This window comes from Salarias fasciatus (assembly GCF_902148845.1).
Source record: "Salarias fasciatus chromosome 7 unlocalized genomic scaffold, fSalaFa1.1 super_scaffold_4, whole genome shotgun sequence".
In the NCBI taxonomy this organism is placed as follows: Eukaryota; Metazoa; Chordata; class Actinopteri; order Blenniiformes; family Blenniidae; genus Salarias; species Salarias fasciatus.
This window is the reverse complement of record NW_021941229.1, coordinates 7,876,176-7,902,811: the sequence shown is the minus strand read 5'-3', so window position 1 is coordinate 7,902,811 and position 26,636 is coordinate 7,876,176. Positions and strand designations below refer to the sequence as shown.

General features: G+C 41.6%; 1 protein-coding gene across 2 annotated transcripts in view; it reads right to left on the bottom strand.

Moving 5' to 3' along the window:
* The window catches only part of LOC115382409 (leucine-rich repeat transmembrane neuronal protein 4-like), a 72,295-nt gene that overhangs the window by 38,868 nt on the left and 6,791 nt on the right, over nt 1-26,636 (bottom strand). Inside the window, exon 2 of one of the 2 annotated variants that reach the window (XR_003930556.1) lies at nt 1,824-3,519. Coding sequence is in view for 1 of the 2 variants with exons in the window: in XM_030084128.1 (XP_029939988.1) it covers nt 1,889-3,519 (1,631 nt within the window). In the remaining variant the exon portion in view is untranslated. The remainder of the gene's footprint in view (nt 1-1,823; nt 3,520-26,636) is intronic. The other variant, XM_030084128.1, reaches the window with a different exon arrangement.

Below are 26,636 nucleotides of genomic sequence, written 5' to 3'. Positions count from 1 at the left end.
TACTATGTCTAGGTGACTTCGAACGCTACTCGGGTTTTTATGAGGCGAGGAACGGCCCTCAGTGGTGTCCATGGAGACCAGCAGTGTGTCCGCTGGAATGTCTGCATCTGTGTGTTAGTACCAGAATAGCTCAGTGTCATCAGGGTGGCCTCGGTTGGTGATCCTTGGATGCATTTTGGCCCCTTCATTCCACCATCCTTGCTAGGGCAGGCTTAGGTTGATTTCCTACCATGTCCATGTTTATTCACAGCACTGAAATCCATGTCCCTCGTATTTCCCTGCTTGGCAGAGGCCATCCGCCATTCCTTAATTTTCCTGAGCAGTCTCCACTACACGTTTATATATACATGAGTCTGGACAGACTCTGATGCTAAAAGCAACTCTGCCGGTTGGCAAAGGCATACAACCATGCAGTTGCAATCCCAATTATTTAGTCTTTGGACTGTGGCTCCTGGCACTTGAAAACACACCAGTATGGCTTTGTATCCTTTCCTTCTTGATAGCAGTTACAGTGTAGGATTCTCATGTGTTGGTTCACAATAATTTCTCACATCTGACAAGCTACTTGTCGAACTCAAGCATCAGCTCTGGAATGCAATTCTGATTAGGATTCCTTATGGTATCGTGGGGGTCTCACGGTTTTGTTTTTATTGAAATACATTATTTTTAGGCTCTGCATAGATGCTTGGTGGCCTGTTCTTGTCAATCAGGTGTATTGGAATAGGGACACATCGAAAACATGAGGTGGCTATTAATTTGAAAACATTTCCAGGACTATTTGGTATTACAGAAGGCTTCAACTTTATTCTATTTTATTTATTTATTTATTTTTGTTAAAATTCATAAATGTTTTGAAGAAAACTAACAAATCTATTCCTAGCTCTTTTCTACAAATGGTACAATATTATCATCATTGGAAACTTTCTGGCCACTTATCTCCAGTTCGAAAAATCATGCATTACTTCTATCATTAATTCTAACAATCTGAATATAATAATAATAATAATAATAATAATAATAATAATGATGATGGGTCTTGCTATAAAACAGATGCCACATGCCACATATGGCACATTGATATTTTCATGAACTACTCTCCTTTTTGTGTCGGAATTATGGGTAGTACCAACTTCCTCCATGGACTCACTGCTTTGCATAAATTCTATTTTTTTTTCTTTTTTGTGTGTGTGTGTGCAAAAAGCCTAATGAAAGACTAATGCTTTGTTTTCATATAAAATATTCATTTTTAAGTAAAAATAAATTCTGTTTGCAAACAATATTGTATCCATAAACACACAACCCCCACCAGTTCTCAAAGCATACAACACATGGAACAAAATCTTTGACAACACCTGAGCCATGCAAGGCTAATGTGGAGCAGTGCCTACAAATTGGTCAGACAGTGTCCAATTATTCTTCGTCCCCTGAAGTCAACACACCATGAAGAACATTTTCAACAGCATGGTTTCAAAATGGAAATTTAAATAGCAAAGAAATACAGAGATAAAAGCCATGTGGAAAATCGTAATCAAAGCCACTTTCAATTAATTTAGGAGAACTCAGAGCTCTTCATTGTGTTCTTGTCACATTGTGGCTGTTTGCATTTACGTTGTAGATTTTGTCTCTGGGATCATATTAGTTATTTTCTATTTTCCACTTCAGGCCTCAATTCTAAAGTAAAAGGGAGAATAATTGGAGACATCTAACATTTGAAGTCAAGCGTGTTATGAATGAAGAGTCAAGGGTGCTTAACTGTGATTTAAAGTGTTTCTTTTTTTTTTTTTTTTTTTTTTTTTACAGGGTATACTTGATAAAGGATTTACCTCTCTGTTGAGCCTCGTATTTTGATTTTGAGTTTGTATTTTTAGGCTGATGCGATGAATCATACCTCACACTCCCTGGAGCCAGAAATTGTGCAAGTGCAGGAACCAGTGCCATTGCCTAGCACTTCCAATGCTTCTGGTGTTGCAGCAGGGTTGTAACTCATGTAATATTCTTGGAGCTGGGAGCTGAGGGTCTGCTCTGGCTCGGGACTCTTTTTGCGACGCTTCCGTCCCACCATGGATCGCTGCTGCAGCAATCTTGTTGCACCTGGGTAGCGCCGCCACAACACATAGATAATTGTCAAGATTAGGGACATGGTGAAGAAAAGTGCCACGCTGCCCACCACCACTTTGTGCAGAGTCATGTGCTCCATCTCTGGAGGTGGCATGTGGGTGGGTCGAGGGCGAACCACCGAGTCTCTGGGATCTTTGCTCACATGCCCCGGAAAGGTAGGATTGGGAATGGGCCGAGGTCTGAACGGTGGTAGAGGACCATACGTGCTTGTTGGTAGCATAGGTGGAGAGCCGCTAGTGGGGGCAAAGGTCGGTTCAGCAGTTGCTTCAGAAATGAGCTCTGACATGGGTGAGGGTGTCTCCGTCAAAACGTAATCAGTTTCCTCGCAAATGCCGTGACTTCTTGTGGCTTCCATTATCTTTTCACCCTGCAGGTACTTTGGGCTGCTGCATATCATGGTGGTGTCTTTACTGCCCCGGAAATTCCTCAACCAGGCAACAAGTGGACAAATGCCAGTCCCACAGTCCCACATGTTGCCAGCAAGGCTGATGGTGGTCAGTGAAATCCATGCCGACACTGCCTCCTGAGTCACATTGGACAGCCTGTTGGATTCCAGGTTCAGGACTTGTAGATTGGGCAAGCAGTGAAACACAGCGGGGTCCAGTGTCTGTATCTCATTTCCAGACAGGTCAAGCTTTTGAAGCGTATACCAATTCCAAGGAAGGCCCTGGTTGACCACCCTGATGCGATTCCACTGCAGATAGAGCGATCTCAGATTGGCCAAACGTGGAAATAGAAAAAAGTTGATCCGTGAGAACTGGTTATGCTCCAGGTGCAACTCCATCAACCTCTGTAGCCCGAGAAAGGTGGTGCGGGTGAGAGCCTTGATTCGATTGTAGCCCAAATCCAGAAATTCCAAACTTCGGCATTCCAGAAAAGCTCGAATTGGGATATTGGAGAGACCGTTGGAACGCAGGTGAAGGTTCTGTAGTTTTCGTAAGCCATGAAATTGGCCCGGCTGCAGGATTTCCAGTTTGTTGTAGGACAAGTCCAGACTACGGAGATTTGGAATTCCATGGAAGGTCGAATTGTGAAGGGATGTTATCCTGTTGGAGCTCATTATTAACTCCTTGAGCCTGCGGACCCCCTGAAATGCTCGACTGTCGACGGCTGAAATCTGATTGTGATCTAGGTATATCCACAAGAGCTGGCTGAGGTGAGCGAACTGATACGGTAGCAGGGTGTGTAGTTCATTGTAGCGTAGGGAGAGGCCCTGGCAGCCGACGGTGATGTTTTCTGGGACATCTAGAAATCCAGACGTGTCACAATGAACCGTTTTCCCTTCACATCGGCAGCTGTTGGGACAGGTCCGCTCACCAAAGCTGAATAACAAGGGAGCCCGCAGGAGGAGGAGCAGAGGAAAGAGGAGGTGCGCCAGCCGTCCATCACAGAACAATGGACCTGCAAGAGAATATAAAGAAAAAAATGTGATCAGTATCCGTCAATATAACCATTAAGAAAATAACTATGGACATCACAAAAAAAAAGAGTTTTATCAGACGAACATAACTCCAATTGAATACACAGAACAGTTTTTTAGATCTGGATAAATTTTCCCCCGACACATGAAGAATTATTACAGAAGAAAAAAAAAAAATCTCAAAACTCTGAAAAACATCATGAAATCTTCATGCACACGCTGACTGGGACCTTAATATAAAATCTATTAAAATTAGGTTAGAATTGCACTTCATCATCCCCTCACCAAGCACAGGTAGCCTGCTTTCCTCATTATCTTTCGTAAGAGTGAAGAACATCCTGTATGCTCATGGTAATGGGAACACAATGTGAAAAACCACCATTTTTTCTTTAATTACTCCTTCACTGATAATGGAACAGTAGCTGTGTCTCAATAATTGTCTAATGATCCCTCCAATGCATCCAGGGTTTTTGTCCCCTTTCATCATTAATAGCTGCCAGGTCAGAGCATGAGAACCTGCTCAAGTACACTTACTGGGATGATCACTGTTCTGAAGCAATTTTTTTGCCCCCCGAACATGGATTTTTCAATCTGGATGAATTCTATACATCCATTCAGATAAAGCTAAAAGGATACTCATGGCCTAATTGAAAAACAGCTAAGATTTGTCAGATAATGTGCAATTACAGTTTTCACAAGATTAGCGGAAGCTTTTCTCATTCAGTTCTTAAGATTTGCAGCCATTTGCAATAAGCCCATGACCTCTACATTGGAATGGGGTGAAAAAAAAAGGGAAAAAGCAGTTCTTTTAGCTGAAAGTCTTTAGAAGAAAAAAATAAAGACTTTGCAGTGAGACAAGATCTGGGTTTATCCTGCATTACAGTATTGTCAGCACTTTTCCTCAGACTAACTGCCCAATCAAGTAAAGGGTTACACATATAGAATCATGTGCAAACGTGGCATTGAACACACACACACAAACATACGCACAGACACACACCCAGTAGAAACTGATCTACTAATGGGACGCACTCTAGGCTCTATGTGAAACAGACTGTATGTTCAGCATGTTTGCTCCCATGAATATGGAATACTAGCCATGTCCCTCAGATCACTGGAAAGACTGGGTGAAAACTGAGAGAAGGTCAATTTAACATTTCGATCTAAAATAACCAATGTGATGTATGACTGCACTCACTTTGGGTTTTGGATGGATGCTTTAATTGTTGTGAGTAAAATCACACTCAAGCTTTGATAATAGACTTATTAGATATTGACACGATTAGCCTTTGTTTTTTTTGTCCCATTCAGATTTTTTTACCATAAGACTCTGATATGTTTGAAACTTCCTCTACCAACATGTTCAACTAAATATTTCAGTGTTTGTAAGCACGCAGCCTTCCAGCTGATCCCTCCATGGTGTTTAAAAGCACACCAACGTGGAAGCCATGCCATTTTCAGCGAAACACACTCGAGTCAAAGCAGGCAAAACCCCCATTTAAAAGCTCCTCTTTGCATGTGATCTCAGTTTATAGTAAATCACCCACGAAACGCATGCAAACTAAAAAAGCAATCTGTGGCATGAACAAGCTACTTAGCACGCTTTATGTGGAAATCAGGCCCTAAGTCACTATGCTTTGCCATTTCCTTATTTGAAAGTATCTAGAAGATTCAGTACACAGAAACGGTCTGATTTGGCTGCAATAATATTGAAACGACAGAAGAAAGAGCAGTGTTGTAGTCATAACATCTCCAAGGCCTTTTCTTAAGAGATTGCACTGCCAAATTTTGAGAAGCAAGCACCTTTGACACAATAGCTTTTAAAGACTTAAATCTGGCCTACATTATCAAGAATTATGATTTCCACCAGAGTGTGTCATATCTCCTGTAAAAATGCTGGCATAGCAATCCCTGCGAACCACCAGCACATTGAAGGTCAGCTTTCAGAGTAGAGTTATATGTAATTGCTGCCACGGGCAACCTGGAACGGCCGGAGTACTTAGGAGACGGAGCCAGCCGGTTCATCTGGTAAAAGCATGTATCATGAACACTGACATAAGAAATATTGTAGAACAACAGAGCTTCGTTTCTTGGTTTTTATTCCAAACCTCTTATTTCTGTAGTTTGATCCTAACCTGACGACTGCTTCACAATATAACAATGTGTGTTGTTTTTTCAGTGTGTTATAAAAAAAAAAAAAAAAAAAAAAAGAATGAAAAAAATGTTTTTTTCAAAAGGTTTCTCCAATACGCCACTGGCATAGTCATTTATCTGAAAAATCCCTTCATCAACCTGGCCTTTGTACTGAGGATGCAGAAGAATTGAAGAATAAATCATGATATATTGACATACAGTTGAAAAGGCAATGTGCATTTCTTTTAAATAATACCAGCACAATAATATTGTGACGCATCACAACAGTGGAAGTCTCTTTTTTTAGTTCACTGTCAACCACAACTGTTCTACATGTGACATGTATGCTTTTTAAAAGGCGGTTATTGTTACCAAAAAAAAGTGCTCTCCCGCATTTAGGCCTCGTTTTTACATAACAAGTGATGGCTGTGATTCACCAGTAACAGCAATCACACTTTTTGTCATCTGTCCATAAAAATGTCTGTGGACTCAGCATTATAATGGCCCAGCCTGAAAACCACATCGTTCTCAGCATTTCTGCCATTTCCATGTAAACAGACATCCTTTTCAACAATTTGCCATGTATATGCAAAACGTTTCTGAAAAAAAAAAAAACAATGCATTTTCTATTGAAATGTGCCTTAGATAGCTTAGTAGCAACTAAAATCTAACTGTCAATTAAAAAAATATACAGTTTTAGGGAATTGATTGACTAGAAACACACATACTGCAATAAGTGATTCATTTTCTCAGCTCCTACCTTCCACATACGACACTGATTACGACAATAAACTATTCTGAACCTATTTCAAATGCATTAGAATTAGTAGAATAAGCATTATTATCTGTCGAAGTCTTCACTATATGTAATAAATGAAACCAAGTTCACGAATCAAGTATTTCCACATATAAGTATCTAGAGGATTAGAAAAGTTATCATTTGTGCAAAAGTTGTGACAAGTGACAAGGCTGCTCCTGGACACAAATTTTATTGAATTGAGGCAAAAAGAGTGAAATACTGTTGCCTGTGACTGTCAGTCAATCTGATGTAAAAACCTTCAGATTTTATTTGACAGCCAGTTCTTCATCCTCACAGGCTTCTTTGATTTTCGCGTTCCTCAAACTCCAGTTAAAAGATGTGTCGCCGGCTTAATGCATTGTGACTACACTATATGTCAAGGGACAGATCCTTGACTCAGGGCTCCGTTCGCATCGCTCTGTGAGTAACGCTGAGAATAAGGACATTTATATCTCTCAACAAAGGCAGCTTTCAAATGTATTATTATATTCTCTCAACTTCTGCAAGTTGTCTGCTCTCATGTTATTGTTGGTTTTGTTGCTGCAGTTTTGACATTTGGAAAAGTGGAAAGATGCTTGAGATTATTTTTTTTTTTCAGTCTTCATACAGTATTAGTATTGGAATGACATAGCTGAATAAAAGTTAACTTACTTTTGAATCGTTTGCATTTTTTTGCCTGACTGTTCATTTTTTTCTTTTTGTACCACCTTCATGCTAGAACGCCATTAATGAATTGCACAAACAGAAATGACCTTTAATTATCACTCACCTAACACCGGTATATATTATGGCAAAGTGCATATTGACTGAACATTAATCCAGTTGTTATTTATAAGACTTTATGAAAGACAGAGAGCCAACTCCCAGTCACACTGAAGACTCTCTAATTAGATTCAGACATGTTTTTGGACTGTAGGAGGAAACCTGGTCAGAACCAGGGGTGTCAGGGACATTTTACTGCGATAATGACGTTTAAATTTATCTCCAAAATTTTGGTAGCTTAGTGGGGAAGATTGGAGACTCTTGCTGTTGAAGGGTGAAAAATACACTGGTGATACTATGCACTGTTAAAAGAAGCTTTTGCTTGCTGATGTGTCCTGCTGGAATGCGGTGCCTGCACGAACCTGGTACAGGTCATTATGACCCCTGCCCAGGCCGCTTATTAAGGATTTGTTTTGCTTAATGCTGCTCTTCAGAAGATTCTTAGTAACTGATGTAATGGTGACCACACCTCAGAGAAAGTATAAGACAGTGATGGATGAGAACCGCTTCGGCTTTTTCACTGACAGACTCTGAACTGTGTGAATCTGCCCCCTGATTGCGCATCTTGTAATAAAAGACATCCTTTCTGCTGGACTTCGGCTCCGACTGATTTCATCCTCTCCCAGACAGAGAAAAACCCTTCACTGTCCAACTTTGGCCCACGTGCCTTATGTTTCACACCCCTGACATATAACCCACACATGCAGAGAAGAGCACGTTGAATAAAAAAACGTTGCTCAGCTCAACGCGGACTTGATATTCTCGCTCGCTCTCGCACAGAACTCTTTGACCTGACATTTGGATCACCTCACTTGTGAGGTCAATGACTAACATGAGACATGCTTTAATAAAACAGTCCTTTGAAGCGGTCAACGTTGAGGAAAATATCCCTTCTTTGCAGGAATGTCTTCACTCCACAAGGTCTCGCACTACCAGCTGTCCTTGCAAAGAGAAACACGGGCGCTGACAGAGGCCTCAGAATGTTCAGACTTGTTTTGGACATGCATGAGAAGTTGCTTTTTGACTTTGGGACAAGGTCTTCAAAATGACAGCGAGTGAATGACATGAATACCAAACCAGAAATGAATCGTATCACTGGAGGGATGTGGAACTCTTGAAGACTGAGTTACTGCTTGGCTGAATATTATGAACATAGAGATGACTACATTTGCATACCATCGACATTGATGGATACATGGAACTTGTGTAATTGGACAGAATGTGAAGCACCTGATAACTGTCAGTCACTAGTTTTACTGTGTCACTTTAACACTGAGTAAAGTTCCAGGGCAGATGCAGCCGGTACAGAGTGAATCACTAACAGGCTGTCGCCAGCTGAAAAAATAGGCTGAAACAAACAAAAAAGAAAGAAAAGAAGAAGAAAATCCCTCCATTGTGTGGCAGAAAACACAGCTATGCATCATTATACCACAACTTGGGGGTTTCCACACAGCACAGTGACAATTTCATGCTAAAATGGGGAGCAAACACCCATGGAGCTGCCAGATCTGCTGTAGGATCGCAGTGTCACTCTGCTGTATCTCCAGCCTGACGTCCGTCTCTTGACTTTCACTCGTTGAAAGTAGATCTCTGTTGTAATAAAATATGTTATCATAGGTGTACAGTATCTTTCTGTCAGCAGTTAGGCGCCAAATTAGGATTCTGCGATATAAACCAATGCCGAGCCCATATTACGCCCTGGTATTTACTGCAAAGACATGAACGTAAAGTGTGTGCACAGACCTCGGAGCATGCGGAACAACATTCAGGGAGTGTGTGCTGAAGCATATCATTGAGCAATCTAAAGGGCTTTGTTTCAATGACAATTACATAGTGAGTGCCATGAAGCACTCACACACCTCCTCTGAAGCTCTACACATCACAACCGATGCACCATTTGAATGAGCAACGCGGAAATGTCAAGTCACTGTTCAGCCGCATGCGAAACGACAACATTTGTTCGCTGCTCCACCTGGTAAAAGGTTTTGTAATCGTTAAGAATCATCCAAGTGAACCACATTGCGAAAACGTTTGGGTCGGACAGATGGTACAGGACAATAAACCCTCACCTGAGCCGACCTGTGTGATTTTTCTAGCTACTCTGTTTTCCTCCAACAGGTCTCTAAATTGACAGCCGATGTGTAAATCGCCTGTCTGAGATGTGGCCTGCCTTTGACCCTGAGGGTTTGGCTCTGAGTGCTGGTGCTCAGAGTCCCATGCACTTATCTTCAAGGAGTTTAACAGGTTCCTTTGTTCTGACCCATTCTAAATGGGCTGACTTGAGACAAGACTTGAAAAGAGTCGATCCCTCACAGCAAGATGAACCCAATGTGGTGCAAATGGGACAAATGCGTCTTGATCAAAACACAAAGGAGATCAATGAAAACAAATGGTATGTTGGTCGATATGTTCAATAGGCTCAGCGCTGCTGAGGACACTTCCAGTGTTTGTGGAACTTTCAAAAGGACTACTTATGTTCGTGGTCTGAAGCCCCACCCATCTGCAGCAAGCGGAGCAATCCTGAGTTTAATCGGCAAATTAATCAATCTGTCCCATCCTTTCCTCTCTTTCTGTCCCCTCACCCCAACCGGTATAGCAGAAAGCCCCCACCTCTGAGCCTGGTTCTGCAGGTCTCTTCCTTTTAAAAGGGAGTTTTTCCTTTCCACAGTTGCTTCAGCTTGTTCACGTGGATCTGTTGGGTTTTTCTTAGCAAAAGTGCGTAGAAATTACTGGAGCTATATAAATAAACCTGAATTGACTTGGCTTGAATTGAATTGAATTGAATGAAGAGTCTGGCTAAAATGGTCAAAAAAACAAACTAGTCCTTCGAGAGAGTTTATGTGGTCAAAATACTGTCCAATAAAATATAAAATTGGCTGCTCACAAAACGTATTACAATATATGCTTTTGAAGGGACTGAGGCCTTGTCAGTAAGCAACATCCATCCATCCATCCATTTTCTATGCCACTTCTCCTTTTCAGAGTCGCGGGAGTAAACAACATGACCTTTGAAAAAACTGAAGTGGAGAACCTGGTGATAAGAAAGAAAACAATTATTTGAAAAGTGGACTTTGCTGACTGTGTCTTCCATTTCTAGAATAAATAGTTTGTGATATTTTTGCCATAAGTTTTCCTGTCGTTATTGAAGAGAATTTAAAGTACACATATAAACACTGAACAGTGTAGATTCCAATTAGAAATTTGAGAAATACCTTTTGAATAAGTGAAAAGGTTGATGAGAATATTAATTTCGGAATAAAGTGGCTTTCTGTTTATCAGAAATAGCAAGTACAACATAATAAGTAATATGAAGAAAAGGGCAACTTATTGGTCAAATCATGAAAGTGGGCATTGACGGACAAGATTACATTGATTTGATTCCAATAACAGTTTGGACATCCTTGGAAAGAAAACGTCACTGCTGACATTTCATTCATAAAAAGTATGTTTTAATCTCAACACTAAAGAAAACTGAAAGCTGTAATCGCAAAAGGAATCAAGAATGAAGTCTCTGGTCCCGTCAATCCATTGTTGCCGGAATAATTCCATAATTAGCATTTTCAGTTTGAGAAGCCGTTGAGCAGTCTCGGTGTGAGAATATCGGTGCGTCTTGTAAGCTGCATTTCAAGAACCATTCAGTTTACAGCTTTTTAATAAATCCCAGCAGCTACACCAACCCCACAAACAAACACGACCTCGTTCTGAAAACACAAAGGAAGACACCGTTTAATGAATGAAGGGTTTGTGCCAGAAGGGCGAGCACAGTGGCAGAAGTGTGAAGTGGGGGGGTTAGTAAGGGTGGGATGGCGACAAATGAAGTCTATGATAGTGCGAGCACGAGAGCAAGTGCAGATACACGCAAAGTGAAAATGTGTGCTATAAATAATTCTCTTGAGTCCTCCGAGCAATAGATGCACCGCCACTTCCATCACCTCCAATAACAGCTCGGTGCACTCGCCGAGCACCCGCGACGCCGCACGCAGCCATCAGTTTTGCCTAAATGATAATCTCACTGGAGCATTTTAAAAGGTCTGCTGTGAACCCCCTGAGGCACACCTCACTCTGTCCTACCACGAAAAAGTACATTCGGAACTTTCCTGTGCATGGATCCCTAAAAAAAAACAAGACAAATTGAAGTTGTTCAGACTTTCTTTAGAGCGGTGAAATCTCAAAATATTTAGACTACGGGCTCATTGACACGTCCACTCGACAGAGTCTTGAATGAGCGCGCACATTGGCTCAAGCATGGATTTTTGTGTGGACAGAACAGTAATAAAAAGCGACTGGACATGTGTACACTGGCTTCCTGTGGGAGGGAAGAATGAGGAGAGACATTTACTCAGTGCAGATTGATTAACCAATCATTAAATGTGGTGCTACACAAAGGCATCACTTGGGTGTAGAGGCTGGCAATATCTGGCGTTCATGAAGGTGCGCTGCAGAAAAGTGGAAATCGTTGTCGATTTGAATTGAAAGCATGACTGCCCGGGCGCAATCATTAATGGGAGGGAGAAAAAACCTTTAAAATATATGGTATAACCCATGAAGTTAGTAGTTCAACTATAAATAAAGTGCAGCAAGCCCAGGCAGGCATTGCTATTAAATCTGTTCCCCCTCAGAAGAGATTTGATCTACGTGGTAAGCCACACACATCTGTTTACCTGGCTCTTTCCTCCCAGTAAAGCGTGACCGATCGGAGCCAGAGGCGGGTTTGGGGAGATTTCATATCTTGCGGAAGTTAAATCCGAAGATTCGAACAACACCGGCAGAAGACAGCAAAAAGCACTGCAAGCGGCATGCATGCAATTATCGCAAAACTAAAGCTTTTCAGGTCTCAAGAGTGCTCCCGTCACTCATTCCTGAGTGACTTTGAGGAGCGGGAAGAGGACTTTGTTTGATTTGGAAGACTGCAGCCAGAAAGTGACTTCACTTCAGGCAATTTATCCAAGTCTGTAACTTCTTCCTGCAAACGGTGCTACTTTTTCACATATGCAGTTCCAGACAACCTGTTAAACAAACTCTGTGATGAAGGCTAAGATATATATACTCATTGATGGCATTTTTATTATGATGAAAATAACAACCTGGATGGAATTCATAGAAGTGAATAATAAGACTGGAATATGAAAAACCTGAGGACTCCCACAGTGCTGTGTGCATCTGACAATCAAAGAGCATATTTTAATGAAACTGTTCTCTTGAAAGAAAATAGGTCTGACAACCTTCAAAAACATGTAATTATATACGTTCAAATGTGAATGCATCCATAATTTATCTATCCATATTCTGTACCTGTTTTAACAATGTTATTGCTCCATGGAGCAGGAGGCAATCCTAGCTAACGGTCACTAAAATTGAAGGTTCATATCCAAGCTACAGCACTGCATAACCGAGACAGCATGTCTTTGGATGGTGGGAGGAAGCAAAAAAAGCACAGGGAGAACATGCAAGCTAAATTTTGCAAAAATCCAAAATTGGATGACATGCATGTTGCACTTCCAATGACTCTTTGCAAGACACCAGCTGCAGCAGATAATGCTTGAATTTCCCAATTGTTATAGATCTTTCTTCAGCCGGTATTAGGAACCTTCATTGTCGTGGTAAAAGACATGTTTTATCACCGTCCTCTCAAAGAAATGGCAAAATTACAAAATCCAGCATAACTTGGTCTGACATGTGTTTGATGTCGGCTTGGTGTTGGTTTAGCTGATACCCTACCAGCACAGACTACCATCAGACCAACACGGATCAAGAAAACAAAACAATGCCGATTAGATATAGAAAAAGAAAACAGTCACTGTAGCAACAAGAACATAATGTAAGAAACAATTTCAAATGTGCTATCAGTACTAAGTTACAGTTGTGATTTGGCTACGCCTGGGCACTTAAATATAATGATGAATATAAAAAGATTTGTTTCCTTGTGACATAAATTCATCGTTCGGTTTAGGCACTCTTTCTCCTCGCTTCTCTTTGGGAAGACATCATACTTTTGGCTGAGGTACTTATGTTAATCACTTCGACTGCATTACATTATCGACGCACAAACTTTTAAAAATTAATAAAATAGGCTTCATATGGGACTCAAGCACCATCCTCCTGTCCTATCTTGCACCTTGTTTCCAGCCTCCCCACATTTCTGCCGTCATAATTACTACAGCCACTAGACACCACCATAAATCTTGCCTTTTGGCTCCAGTAGCTGCAGTTGGGGCCCGACTGCTACAAATCTGCCGGGCTGCTGCGAGCTGACAGCCATTTAGTTGGCCTGAAAATGTTGGAATTCGCTGGGTAAGCTGAGGTAAGGTCATTATTATAATACAGTGAGCAAATGTTTGATCAAATGCCACGGGTGTAACTTCGCTTTGAGTCAGCCACCTTTTGTTTTGCTTTCATAAGAAATGAGTAAGCTGCGGGATAAACGTCGGCAGTCAACAATCTAAATCTACCTCTAGTCAAGTCCCTCAGGAAATATCGCTACTTTATGCAACGCTTTCTCCCTTTCAGCTAAAAACTTGAAAGTGAAGGAGCGGATGGATCCAGTTTAACAATGACTTACTGCTCTGCAGTGGTGGAGACAGGCAGTTACCAGTGAGGAGAGGTGGCCTGTGGTGTTGCTGCAAAGCAGAGTGACACAGACACTGTGTGCAAGGAGGAAACACAAGCCTTTTCCACTAACCTCTGTGATGGATGAGAATGACACTTCTAACCAGAGGAAATGTGCCGGGTAAAAAAAACAAAAAAACAACACCAACAGCCTTTAGATTCTTAGAAGGCAGAGACAAATACTAATACAACAAATGTTTCAGAGATTAAAACCTGTCTAAAATGGGCTTAAATCCACAAATACTCTATCACATCAATTGGTATGCATACACATTGGTGTCTGCATAGACAGTTGCATTATGAAGCATTGCCCTCTTGAAATAACATTCCATTTTGGCAGTATTGCACTAGTAAGTGATTAAAGCTATGAAATTATTGATGAATGAATTAATAAAGTTTTAGGTGGTTCCAATTTCTCTAAAAATACCAAATCCCAGGAGAATATGGACTGGGAGTCATGATACTCTGGAGGCAAACATTGTTGTTCTTGTCTGTCTGCTCACACATGTGCAGAAAAACTATTTATTACATTCGTGGTGGGCTTCAACAGTTGTCGAGCTGCAGAGCTGCTGTCTCTCTGTCCTACTTCTAGTTCTGAATTCAGCTAAGCTCCTATTTAATGTTACTTTTTCTCCAAACTCCTGTGCACTGGTGGAGTGTAATCTTCAAAAACCTCAGAAATTCTCACATCAGTGTGTATCCAGTGCACCTGTAACATATCGGCAGCTTTGAATAAATATTTGACGAGGTTCGTGCAACTTGTCTGCAGCTGTCATCATCTCGTAGTTGATCTCAGCTGTTTTGTTGCGGCCATTCCTTGAGTCATCCCTTCATTATTAATTTCTTTCAAAAAGTACCGACTTCCAGGTTCTAAAGCGTTTCCCTACTAAATGACGAAACTTCAGCTGACCTGAATCGAGTGAATTAATCATGACACTGATCGGAGTTGTGCTGGCAGCTCAGCTAATGTCACACAGACATCACAATCCAAGTAACATTTCCATTTCCAAGTAACTATTAACATTTTATTTGCAGTTACAAGAAAAGTCAGTCCCCGCTGTACCTTTTAAAAACACAACTTGCCACCAGTATCAATCGTTCAGTAACTTGCACAACCCTGGGTATTACAATGTTTGCAACAGCCAAGCCTTAATTATGAGCCTGATCGATGGTGTAATTCTTATGAGTATTACCATGTGCATTCCACTTAAGCCTGTGCGACGGGGCTCTCTGAGAAGCACAAGATGTATCGCGGTGACTTCAATCTAACGGGAGCAGATTGCCATCTCTGTTATTGCACTCCTAGCAAAGGACGCCTAAACACAATCTGTGTCTGATAAAGCCACAATTGCAGACAATAAATATCAATTAAAAAAGCAGGTTCAGCACTCAGGCGTCCCGGGGGCGCAACAACCTCCCCGACTCTCAGTAGTTTGTTGAAGTTAAGCCCAAACACGGGCAGTAAATGTCAACCAAAATGGGTCTTGCAAATGCACAAAGCAGGAAAAGTTGCGACATAATCTCCTAAAATAAATCTTCTCTCCAATTACCTCACCTGGGGTCGCATTCCGATGGCAACCTTTTGTGAAATGGCATAAAAGCGATGTGGCTTTCGCCCCACCACCTCCACCTCAGTGCCACCGCCGCTCTAACCCCCTTCCCCTCCCCGTTTGCTCTCTCTCCCACCGTCCCTCAGGACCGAGTGGGCTCTGGCAGGCCCGCCGGAGTCAGCTGTCGTCTTCCTTTGGCGGCGCGACAAGTTGATATTTCATTTGAATGCGCAGCGCTCTGAGCACTGATGCAGAGGCTATTACCCAGAGTGCCCAAGTGGGTTGGCCATCGGCGCTAAGGCCGTACGCCGGGGCACTTCAAAGAAATGAAAAGTGTGCGAGAAAACAAAATATGTCTAGCATTTCTTATTAAATGTTATTCTGTAGCACAGGTTAGACACATTTATCGGAAGGGTGCTCCATGGCAGCTTTTAATGGCGATATGGATCGGCTGAAGAATTACACTTTTTCACATTAGGAGACATATTGCATCAAGTTTCACTGGTTGTTCACTGTGGAGATAATCAGGAATCACTGCTGTTTATAACCACTTCTATTCACATGATATGCAATACAGAAAGGTCCAGGCCTGGCCTGATTGAAAAAACATAAGAGAAGAGTCATGACTGATTGGAAGGAGCTTTATAAATCTATACTACATACGGAGTTAGGTATTTTACATAATTTGGGGGCTCATATGAAGGCCGACTCCCTTTCCCTCCTCCCGATTCCCTCCCTCTCTGACACGGGAGCCAAAGGATTTTCAAGTGGGCGATGTGCGATCGAGCTTAGGCAAGCAGAATCCGAGGGTACTACCGCATGCGTGATATATTACATTATTGAGTGTGTTCGCTCAGATTTAAGGCACATAAAATTAAAAATACTTTCAGGGCACAGAGGTACGTGACATATTACTAGTCACGAGGAGCCCATCACGCAACTGTGATTAATTGGACTCACTGGCGTTACAATATTGAAATGAAGTACCTTTTACACACTTAAAACCCATTATTTTACACCGATTAATTTGGAAATTGGAGTCAGCTGTAATCCTAACGTACAGCAAAAAAGCATGGAGCTGTATAAAACAGCAGATTTATGGTAAAAGCTTCTTTTAGTGCCAGTGCTGCACATACATGCAGAGATAGGAGGGACAGTCAGTCTTGGATACACACTAAATTGGACATAAGGAACAATGATGTATGAGAATATGGAGTTAAGCTGGTTAATATCAGAGCAGTAATGGCAAAATGAAGCTTAAATGGGGCAGTATCCATTAAATTGGAAATGAAACGAGCAGTCGGTTTTGTTAGCTCAGTTATTCTGTCTGGGTTTGAGGGAGACGGAGTAACCGAAGCGGCCTACTCGAGCAGAACGGTGGGAGAGAGGAATAAAGGCAGGCGTAGCTGCTCCCACCGGAGCCCTAATAGGAGAAACAAGGAGGCCTGAAGTCGCCTGCAAGAGTTTGTGCAAACTGAAAAAACAGGCCGACTCCGAACGCTGCAGAGGAGAGCCTTCCTTCAAAAGTTAATGCCCTTTCATGTCGCTGACTTAGAAAAATGACTTTGAAGACAGATGATTTTTTCCATTTAGAGCCTGTTAGTGCACAGTACATGTACGGCACTAATGCACAAACACTCCTAAACTTCTAAAGCTCCCTACAGCTCCACTGGGAGATCGGGGAGTGGAGGTGGTGGTCTACCCAGCAGAGGTTCGCCTTCATCTAAAAGGTTTTTTGGGTCCCGATTTCCACATCTTGCTTTAACTGCCACTTCTTAATGACATTTCAGACGATAGAAACTGCGAGCTGGGAGCACTTTGATAATTTATTATGGCTTTTCCTTTTCTTTGTCAGCATCAATTACCTTTATTTCCAGGTCTTCTTTCAGTTGCTTTGTAGCTGCTGGGTTGTTGAGAGTTACCACGAGGTTGGAGCGGCAGGAGAATTTATCAAGCCCGGGAACCATCTGCTGGCACTTAGTAATGGCAATTCTTAGCATGGCTTCTGAGTCCTGAGGTATCAATTAAGGCTTAATGCATTGATGAAGGGCATGACATGAAAAGTAGCAGGGTTTTAATGCTTAAAGGAAATGAAACAAAATATGCAATTAGCCAAGGCCTCTGCATACATCTGTATAAAATGGCTGATTTAACCCAGGTCCAGAGGTATACATCAACAGGATTGCCATCGTGTACCGGTTTCTTTTATGCCATGGTCACAGAAAATTATACATTTGGACTGAACGTGTCTGTTTGATTAAACCACACAGGCTATCCTTGGACCACTTTTGAAATACACTGACCATGACACAGCGGCTCCAATTTAAGAGATGACAATTTTGTCTTTTTTAATATTCTTACAGTTGCCTTAACTTGTCAGTGGACATAAATTCATTAGTGACTGGTCATAAACATTGGTATCCAAACCTAGTGCTGTAGCCAAGACCAAGAGATTATACGATACACTAACAAAACCATCACTTTAAAACAGTTCTTAAATTTGGTGCAGTCACAGAGCAATTCAGTGCCAGTCATCTATGAGCGCCATGTTCACTACAACAACCTTGTTTTACTTATTTCCTGGGATTCTCTGGTATGATTTAGACAATTTCCTGGCATGCCTCCTACTTCAACTCCTGCCCCAGACTTCACAGTGTGCACACAGACAGACCCTCTCCCGCTTGATATTTGCCAGAAAGTAGACATTTAAATCAGTGAATGCGAGGAGGAAAAGACAGAGGTCTTTCCTTTGTTAGCCAGATTGAAGCGAGCAGCAGCCTGTGGGTCTCAGGGACCGCTGCAGGGGAGAAAGCAGCAGGTTCAACATAACCTGGAACCCCACGGAAAATAAAAGAGTTTGGAGAGGCTGCCAGGAGAGTGCGACAGGGAACACGAGAGGGTGCGAGTGATTCCTGAAGGTCTGTGTGACAGAGAGACGAGGGAGGCGGGGGCAGGCGGTGGATGTGTGTGTGACAGGGAGCGTGCTGGGGTAAGCTTTGCAACTCAGCCAACTCTCACACTGCTACCAGAAACCGCCTGACACAATGCCCAAATTAATAACATGTAAAAAAAAAAAAAAAAAAGGTGCATAAGAAAAATGGAAGAACTAAAAAGATACACCCTGTTTTATCCCACTTTACATTAATCATGTCTTTTATCTCATGAAAACAAGAGTCTGGAACATGTGAGGGTAATTACAGAACCGAGCAATGAAGGTAATCTGGGCTTTTTAATGAAACGTTGAGGAGCTGGAGCTCGGTGTCTTGTGTACAGCTGTTTGTTAGAGTCCCTCCTCGGAGTTTATTAAATACCTGCCGCCTCACAGCAGTTCGTATACGTGCCTCCAAACGCAGTAGCAAGCGTTCACGCACATGGCAAAACAGCTGCAACTTCACTAATTGCTCATAATTATAAATTACCCCCCAACGCAGGCAGGATCAGTCAAGATCCGACAGCAAATCATCCCGTGTGATTTTTCCTGCATTCGCCGAGGCAGGCTTCACATCACACTGTATATGAGGCAGAAGATAATCTTTCTGAGGATATTCTACATTTCATTGTTATTTAAAACCTCATAATAATGATACTCACATGACAGTGAAAATATTTAATGACTGCATCAAACCCTTCAGCCTCCAAATAGGTAGCGGGGAATTTATTGTGCGCATGGATGCTTCCTGTAATTACCTATAGATTATAGCTTTGGATAATCATTAATGGAGCTTCCAAAATATGACAGCGAGCGGCCATAGGAAGAATACAAATGTATTACACTGTGCAGTCAGCTGCTGGAGTGAGATAGATTGTCATTACACGGTAAATTTAGTGTTTTATGTCAGACAATTTAGGCTGATATTGTGTTGTAGGACATTTTCCCCTCAGAAGGGAAACAGCGAATCTTCTCCTGATCTATTAAAAGGGTCAGTCACTCAAATTACAATAAACAAATATTAAAAGTTAAACGGGCTCCCGCTCCCAGGAGTGCTGTATTATTAATGTACGCCCCGGGGCAACAAATGTTGCGGTGGCCCTTTGGCTGGAGCCCACTGACGGGACATGTTGTACATTTCGGGAGGCGGCTGTTTCGCTGATCAATCGCACCACTTGGACCGCCGAGGGGGTTCCGCTCCCTTCTGTTCCACAGTCAGACTTTCAGACCAGTTTCCTTTGGCGGGAGTTCTGGGAGTGAGTATTACTCCCTCCACTGATCACGCGTCGGGCTTCACTTCAATGTAAAATCCTTTCCTCCCCGGCAGCCAGCAGTGAGGTTGGAGGGAGAAACAGTAACGTCTATCGATGCCTACCAGCGAACACAATTAAAACTTATATCCATAAACACAGCACGATGGAGGAGATGGGAAATACTAACAGTCGCAATGTAATTATAGACACAAATCTGAGCTAAATTGGGCTTTTAAATCATCACGATTTACATATTTATTAGTGATATTAGCATTTATGCCTGTGTCTGTTTCCACAGTGTTTTAATCTGTACAACAACCACGGGCAATTGTGCTATCTACATCAGTTAGCGCCTTTCAGTAACAGGAACGGGAAAAAGAAAAGGACTGTTTTTAGCCAAGCCTGTGCTTTAATGTTCTTTCCAAGTAGTCGTGGGAATTTAACAGCTGCTTGCTAACAGGTCAAAGGGGAAACCAGCAGGGGTGTCACTAAAGATCAGGCCTATCCTCCACTCCGGCTCCGCCTCCATCACCCACAACAATCATCATGCTTTCCAGGAAACAGTGGAAGATAAAAGATTTAATGATCAATCTCCACATTTGAAGTTTACTGTGGGATTTCAAATGAACCAGCTCTCTAGCTGCACATCATATCGACAGGTCTCCCTTGAAAATGAGACCCTGGGTCTCAATGGGGCCCACCTGTATAAATAAAGGTTAAATAAGATAAAAAATTAAAAAAAATAGAAAAGAGGTTCAAATGAGGTTAACAAGTTAACGTTAAGGCCCCGTTAACACAATGTTTCCCGTGAAAATGCGTTTCACATTTCCACTTTAGAAATGTTTCGACACAGCAACTTTGTGAAAATGGCCTTGTTACGTCCGCGGCTCACAAGGAGGATATGGAAGTAACATAAACCCAGATGTTAAAGGTAGTAGAGGTGTTTAATAATTAAAAAGGATTTGCTACAAAACTAAGGAACACCATAAATCATCGTGATTGGACGCCACCGTGTCCTCCCCGACCATCAGGTGCTCCAACCAATGATTCAATTATCACCTTACTGGACAACCTGAAGGTGAAACAGAGGGAGAAATCCCAGCCACACATGCACGCGTCTCACACAGACACACACACACGTACATGCACAACAACAAACACTACGGCAGCAGCCGTAACGGGCCTTTTTGACATCTACGGCATTTTCTCTCTGGCTTCCATGGAGACAGAGTCCGAGCGTTTTCAACAAGTTGCATTTTCAGTGGCTCCGAGCACCGTTGTTGTGTAAACGGATGCTCAAAATGCCACAAAAGGTTTTCAGCTCCTCTTCAGCCCCGACCACATCTCTGCTAATGGGATTTGTTATGATTACGTACATGACTGTACTGCTGTCCGCTTTTCTGTTTTTCTTCGGGTCTTAAAAACAAGTGCCAAGTTGAAATATCCAAGTTTTGCTGTAAAAAAAAACAGAATCATCCCTCACGAGAATCTCAGGTCTGCGTTACCGAGACACTGCGTGATTTTTTTTTTTTTTTTTTATTAAGACAGAGTAATTAAATGAAAAAGAAGTTACATAAGTAAACGATTAAAGGTGAAACATTAATCCAGGCACATTTTGGCGTTCTGTTGGCAAGCGGCGAGGGAAATACATTCATCTGTCTCCATTACCCATCCACAGAGAAGTCATCAATAAACTGGATTATCTTCTGATGTAAATTTCTGGAGGATTTCTTTGGGCAGCAAGTTTTAGAAAGCCAGTCAAGTTGGTTGCAACTTTTTTTTTTTTCATAGGCAAGAACTGTGTTCATTTTGAAGATAAATAAATCAATGAAATAGATCCAAAAACTGGGAGTTTTGTCTAATCAACGGTTGAAAAACTAAACTGAAATGTGTAGCACAGCTGGAAGGACACCGAGATCATGGCTTGTTTCATTTGTTGATGTACTCTGGATATTCTACCTGATGTCTCGCAGGAAGCTTTTGTGAAGTGACAGAAGTTAAAAAGCGAGCCACTGCCTCACAAAGTCACAAAGGTCACCCTCTAGTTGTGGATTCCGGTTGCCAAGAGTGTAAAATATAATTTGCAAAGAGGGAGACCTTTGAAAAGGGTAATTGGTTATTTTGAATGTCAACAGTTTTTACACCAGCAGGTTATCTGTGACTATGAATGCTTCTCACATTGGGGACGACAAAAAAAAGCAACCTTAATGAGAACTGTTGGATGGGAGTCCATTCGGAGCAGTGGCTTGTTTGAGGAGGTCGAGCCAGTCCACTCCGGTTCTGGTTTTCCTGACAGAGTTCAAGGAGCCTCATCAATATCTGCAAACATACATCTGTCGCTTCCGATCACTTCTGAGACGAGGGAATCAAACATGGCGCGCACGGTCTGAGAAAACAACCTTGGTATGTAGCTAATAATATAGTCCCATTAAAACTTTCGTTGTCTGTCATGACGCCACTCCTTTTATGAAAGATGGCGATCTGCGTGAATAGATAATGTGGTGCAATGATGTACGAATAATACCTCACTTTCATATCTGTTGTTCTATCGACCTTCTGCATCACTTATCCTTTCTACCGTTAGACTATTTAATTTTCTTGGCTATAATGACATTCAAATTGCATTGTTTTATTTTTCTCTCTCTTGTTATACCTTAATAAAAGATAGAATATGTATTACATTTATAAAAAAAAAATAATTAAGGGCAGATATGAGACATTATTTTTCAAATAACAGAGGGATGACAATTTAAGATTGCAACTCCTTTAATAAAAGATTTTAGAAGAAACGGTAATTATAACCAATGGGCATCTTATCAGTACTCTTGGCTGGTCAAGTCTTGTAATATTTAAAGAGATGTTTGAGTGTCAAACACATCATAATTAGTTTCATCTTGAGTGGGCTGGAGAGGTGAAATACTTCAATAATAACCTATAAAATTAGGCCATCTGATGAAACATGATGAAAACGTCTGTGTAACTTGTGTCTAATGTAATCATACATGTTTTACAAGTTGTACAACATGTATGATGAATGAACAAATGAGTTCTTGTATTTGTATATGCAATATAAACACACTGCTTAAAGTCGCCTGCCACGCTGCTTATAGCCTTAATATTTCAGTTTTAACTCAAAATAATGACCCCAACTGGACCAGTCTTTTATGTAAGTATACAGCATTTTCTCACAGCGGTATACGACTGGTCTCAGTCACTCTGTAATCTGTCTGGTTTGAGCTGCAGCATGAAACGTCTGGCATGCTCGAAATCAATGCATCAACCGATAAATGAAATTCATGTGTTGGTTGTCCTTGCTTGTTGTGTCGGGTCTGGAAGTACTGCAGTTCTGCAGGTCAAGTCTTAACCTCCTCCAGGATGTCAATACGGTGGTAAGAAGAAAGGAACAGCTCTCCGAAAGACACTTCTGATCACTGGCGGCATTATTATGTGATATTTCTGACAGAAAATGCGGCGAAATATTGAAAGTCAAAGAAAAAGGTTGTGATTTGTTTTGAAACTACTGCCTATTAAACATGAGTCATATAATCTCCTTCCATCATGTTGCCTTTTACAAAATTAGCTCCAAAGGATTCAGTTCTCGACTGTTTTTTTTTTTTTTTAATCGAGTTTCTCTGCTACAAGAAAACCTTGACTGAACATGTTCCTTTGAAAACCACCATTTATTGAACTAAATGCTACGGAAACATAATGTAGTGTTGTTGACATGTATTTGTTGGCATGAGACCACAATCTGAGGTCGTGCGGTGGAACGATCAGACGAAATGATCCCCGACGTTACGTGATCTTATCTCATCTCAGGTCTTCCTTCCAATTTAGTTTTTAAACTATTCCAATCCATTAAGAGCTCATACCAGAAGCACAGAACACCTCACATTTCTTCCTAATTCGTTGAACCAGTTGTGGAGGAGAAATTGCCACTTTCATCAAGGCTCATGTATTTTTAAATCTTCCAACTGATGTGAATCTAGTTCAAGTAATCCGCTGTTTTATTTTTATTATTTTTTTATTTTTTGTTGCTTTGGAGCAAATCACAGATTTAGACTTACTAACTGTATATGGCGCATCATCTTCATTACTGTAAAAGACATCTTTAATTCATAAAGCTTGACGTCATTGCCAATTATAATTCAACTCTCTTGGTTTTGGGTGGGTGTGGCAAATGTCTGTGCATTTTGGCCTTCTGTTCACATGACAAGAGTGCTCAGTGCACGGAAAAATGCAACTTTTAGAAAATGGCTCCCAAGGTGGAACTTTTGAAAAACACTGTCTCCGTAGAAAAAAAGGGAAAATGCAGCTTTTTGAAAATTCCCCAACTGCGTCTTTGTGGAAATGGGGGAAACAACTTTCTTGAAACCACAGCTGTCATAAATAGCTCTGCACACGTGTGAGTACATGAGCGATCCCATCACTGTAGGCGTTTTCTCAGTCCTTCTGGTTCTCTACACCTCTCCCAAACCTCACCGGGATTCCTCTTAACCGTTCAGTAGTTCAGTCGAGGGTCACACTCAGCAGTCTGACGCATTGGTTCACATGCATACGTATCCACGACACTCACCACGACGCTGTGGAGAGCACTCCACTGCCCTCAGAAATATACTGAAGTAATTAGGTCTTTATGAGTTTCATTTCAGGGGTGTGCAATGTGATTTTCTTGTGTCCAGTGACCACAAATATGCCTATTTGTGTATTATTTTTTTGTCACGCCTTGTGGGAGGGGCTTATCAAATATAGGGTGGCCATTTTGACCTGTGAAAGACAGAGTTGGAGTGATTTTGTAGTTACTGGGAGAGTGTTTTTTTATTGAATCTTCTGCTGGATTTCTTGACTTTAACAAAAAAATAATAGAAGAATCTTCCATCATGGTGTGTGTTCAAGTCGAAAGGAAACAGAGCCGATCCAGCCCTTCCAGAAAGCTAGTAAGAAAATCGGACATCAGATTGAGAATGAGAATCCCACCAACAGCTTCAGTTTTGATCGAGTGTTCATTACTGATGAACCGAGCCAACACCGAACTACAACTTTTAGAACGATGTCACATGACTTTTGGCAGTAATTGTCCACCCTTGCAAATCTGTACAAAAAAAGCACTCTGATCCACACACACACTCACGTGTAGTTCGTACTCCAGTGCAGGAGGTGGCACTGTTGATTCAATTTAATTCCGCCATATTGCCTGCTCATTGTGTAAAATTTAGTCCCCGAAACATGTGTTTCTCCTTCTGAGCAGGTATCCGTGTGATTCCAGTTCAGTAGCAGCAGGTCAGTCGCTACTGCTGGCGGACTTGAAGAAAGATTTTGGGGGTAAAATCGTCCTGAAGGCCTGAAGTAGAATCAACTGCACCTCCTGATGGCAGTGCCGTGTGAGTTGATTGCATATGTGTCGATATGTGTGCACCATTGGGCGTGAAAACATGTTCTGCGTGTTTGTGAGATTTTGGCCTGATCTTAACTCCATAGTTCACATCGTATTGTTTTCTGCGTGCATGTGTGTCATTTAATTGCGAAAAAATAAACGTCAGCTCTCACGAGTGGCCTAACGTGCGAACGCCATTGTTTTCACAGTTTCTGCTGTTTCCCTGAAGACGGACATGAAGTTCAAAAAGGTTTCGTGTAAACGTGAAATCTATTTGGAACACGTTTTCACTTGAAACGTGAAAGCGAGGTCTGAAGCGTGCTGGTTTGAATCCGTTGGTCTTTCAGTTTAGTAGATGACACAAAATGAACACAGTCGCTATGCAAACGCTCAATCCATCTATTGGGAGAAATTTGAGGTTCAGACTCTTGTTCAAAGACAATTCGAAATGTGGACGGGGCGAGATGGGGAATCGAACTGGCAACTCTCAGACTGAGAGACGAATGAGCACGGGGACTGTGAATAGGTAGATCTATAATTGTCATGAGTATTCACTCCCTTACCGGTGGAACATTTCATCTTCGGTTTCTATGCAGTTTTGTTTTGTATTGTGATGGAGCAAAAAAAAAAAAAAAATCGAGTTGTGACAAGGACGTAAACTTGTTGCTGTATGAGGTCCAGTGCGTCTTCTGTCACCTGTCTTGTGCTGCATCAAACCCAACAAGGCAGACACTTTGCTTCAAGAGGTTTGCACCCAGTAAATCAGCCATATCGCCAACTCTTCAACATTTTACACCCACTGCATTAAACATCTGGACCCAGAGTGTCAAGAGAGAGAGAGAGAGAGAGAAAAAAAGAAGACAGCTGAAACTCTGCCGAGTGTAAAATATGACACGTGCCAGGACGCTGCCTTTCAGCTGGACACACACACACGTACGTTTTGGAGAGAGGCAGAGAGCTTTGCTGATCAATACAAGCACTGATGTCAGGAGATCTGCACAAGCTGAGCTGCATCAGCCTCTATGAAGCCTGCCTGCAGTAAGAAGCAAAAACAACTAATATCATGGACAATACATGTTTGTATCACTCAGGACAACATGTGAATCACAGATAAACCAAGTCCTTCCAACCTTCAGAAAATTACTATAGAACAACACTGATGTGTACATTTTAGAAGTTAATCTTTGACATCGTGAGTTTACTCTGGGATTCACTGTGGAGAGAACAAATGAATCCTCCCCTTGCATTTGTTAGCAAACCTTTCACAACAATAACGCTCCTTGGCACAAATCCTTCACAATTTTTTATTCACTTCCACAAATGGAGCAGAACAAATAGAAGCACTAAACTTGCATATATTTTATTAAATGCCTCGCCTGCTTTGAACCTTTATTCTCGCATTGTGTGTTGTTTGTGAGATTATTTTTCCTTTCTACCATCTTTTTCCTTTCCTCTGTGTCCCTGCAGGGAGCTACGTGCTTTACACAAAGACAGCATTGGTAATTTCTTTAAAGGCCTTGAAAACTTCGTTTCTGAATCACCTTCTTAGTGTAAGCGATGGCCGCCTACGTGGATTACCATTGTTTCTTTTTTTGTTGCCTTTTTTTTCCCCCTGTTGTAGTTAGAATAGTTGAGGTTCCTTAACAGAAGAGATCATTGTGTGCATTTCGCTTGAAGCCTCACAATGGTTAA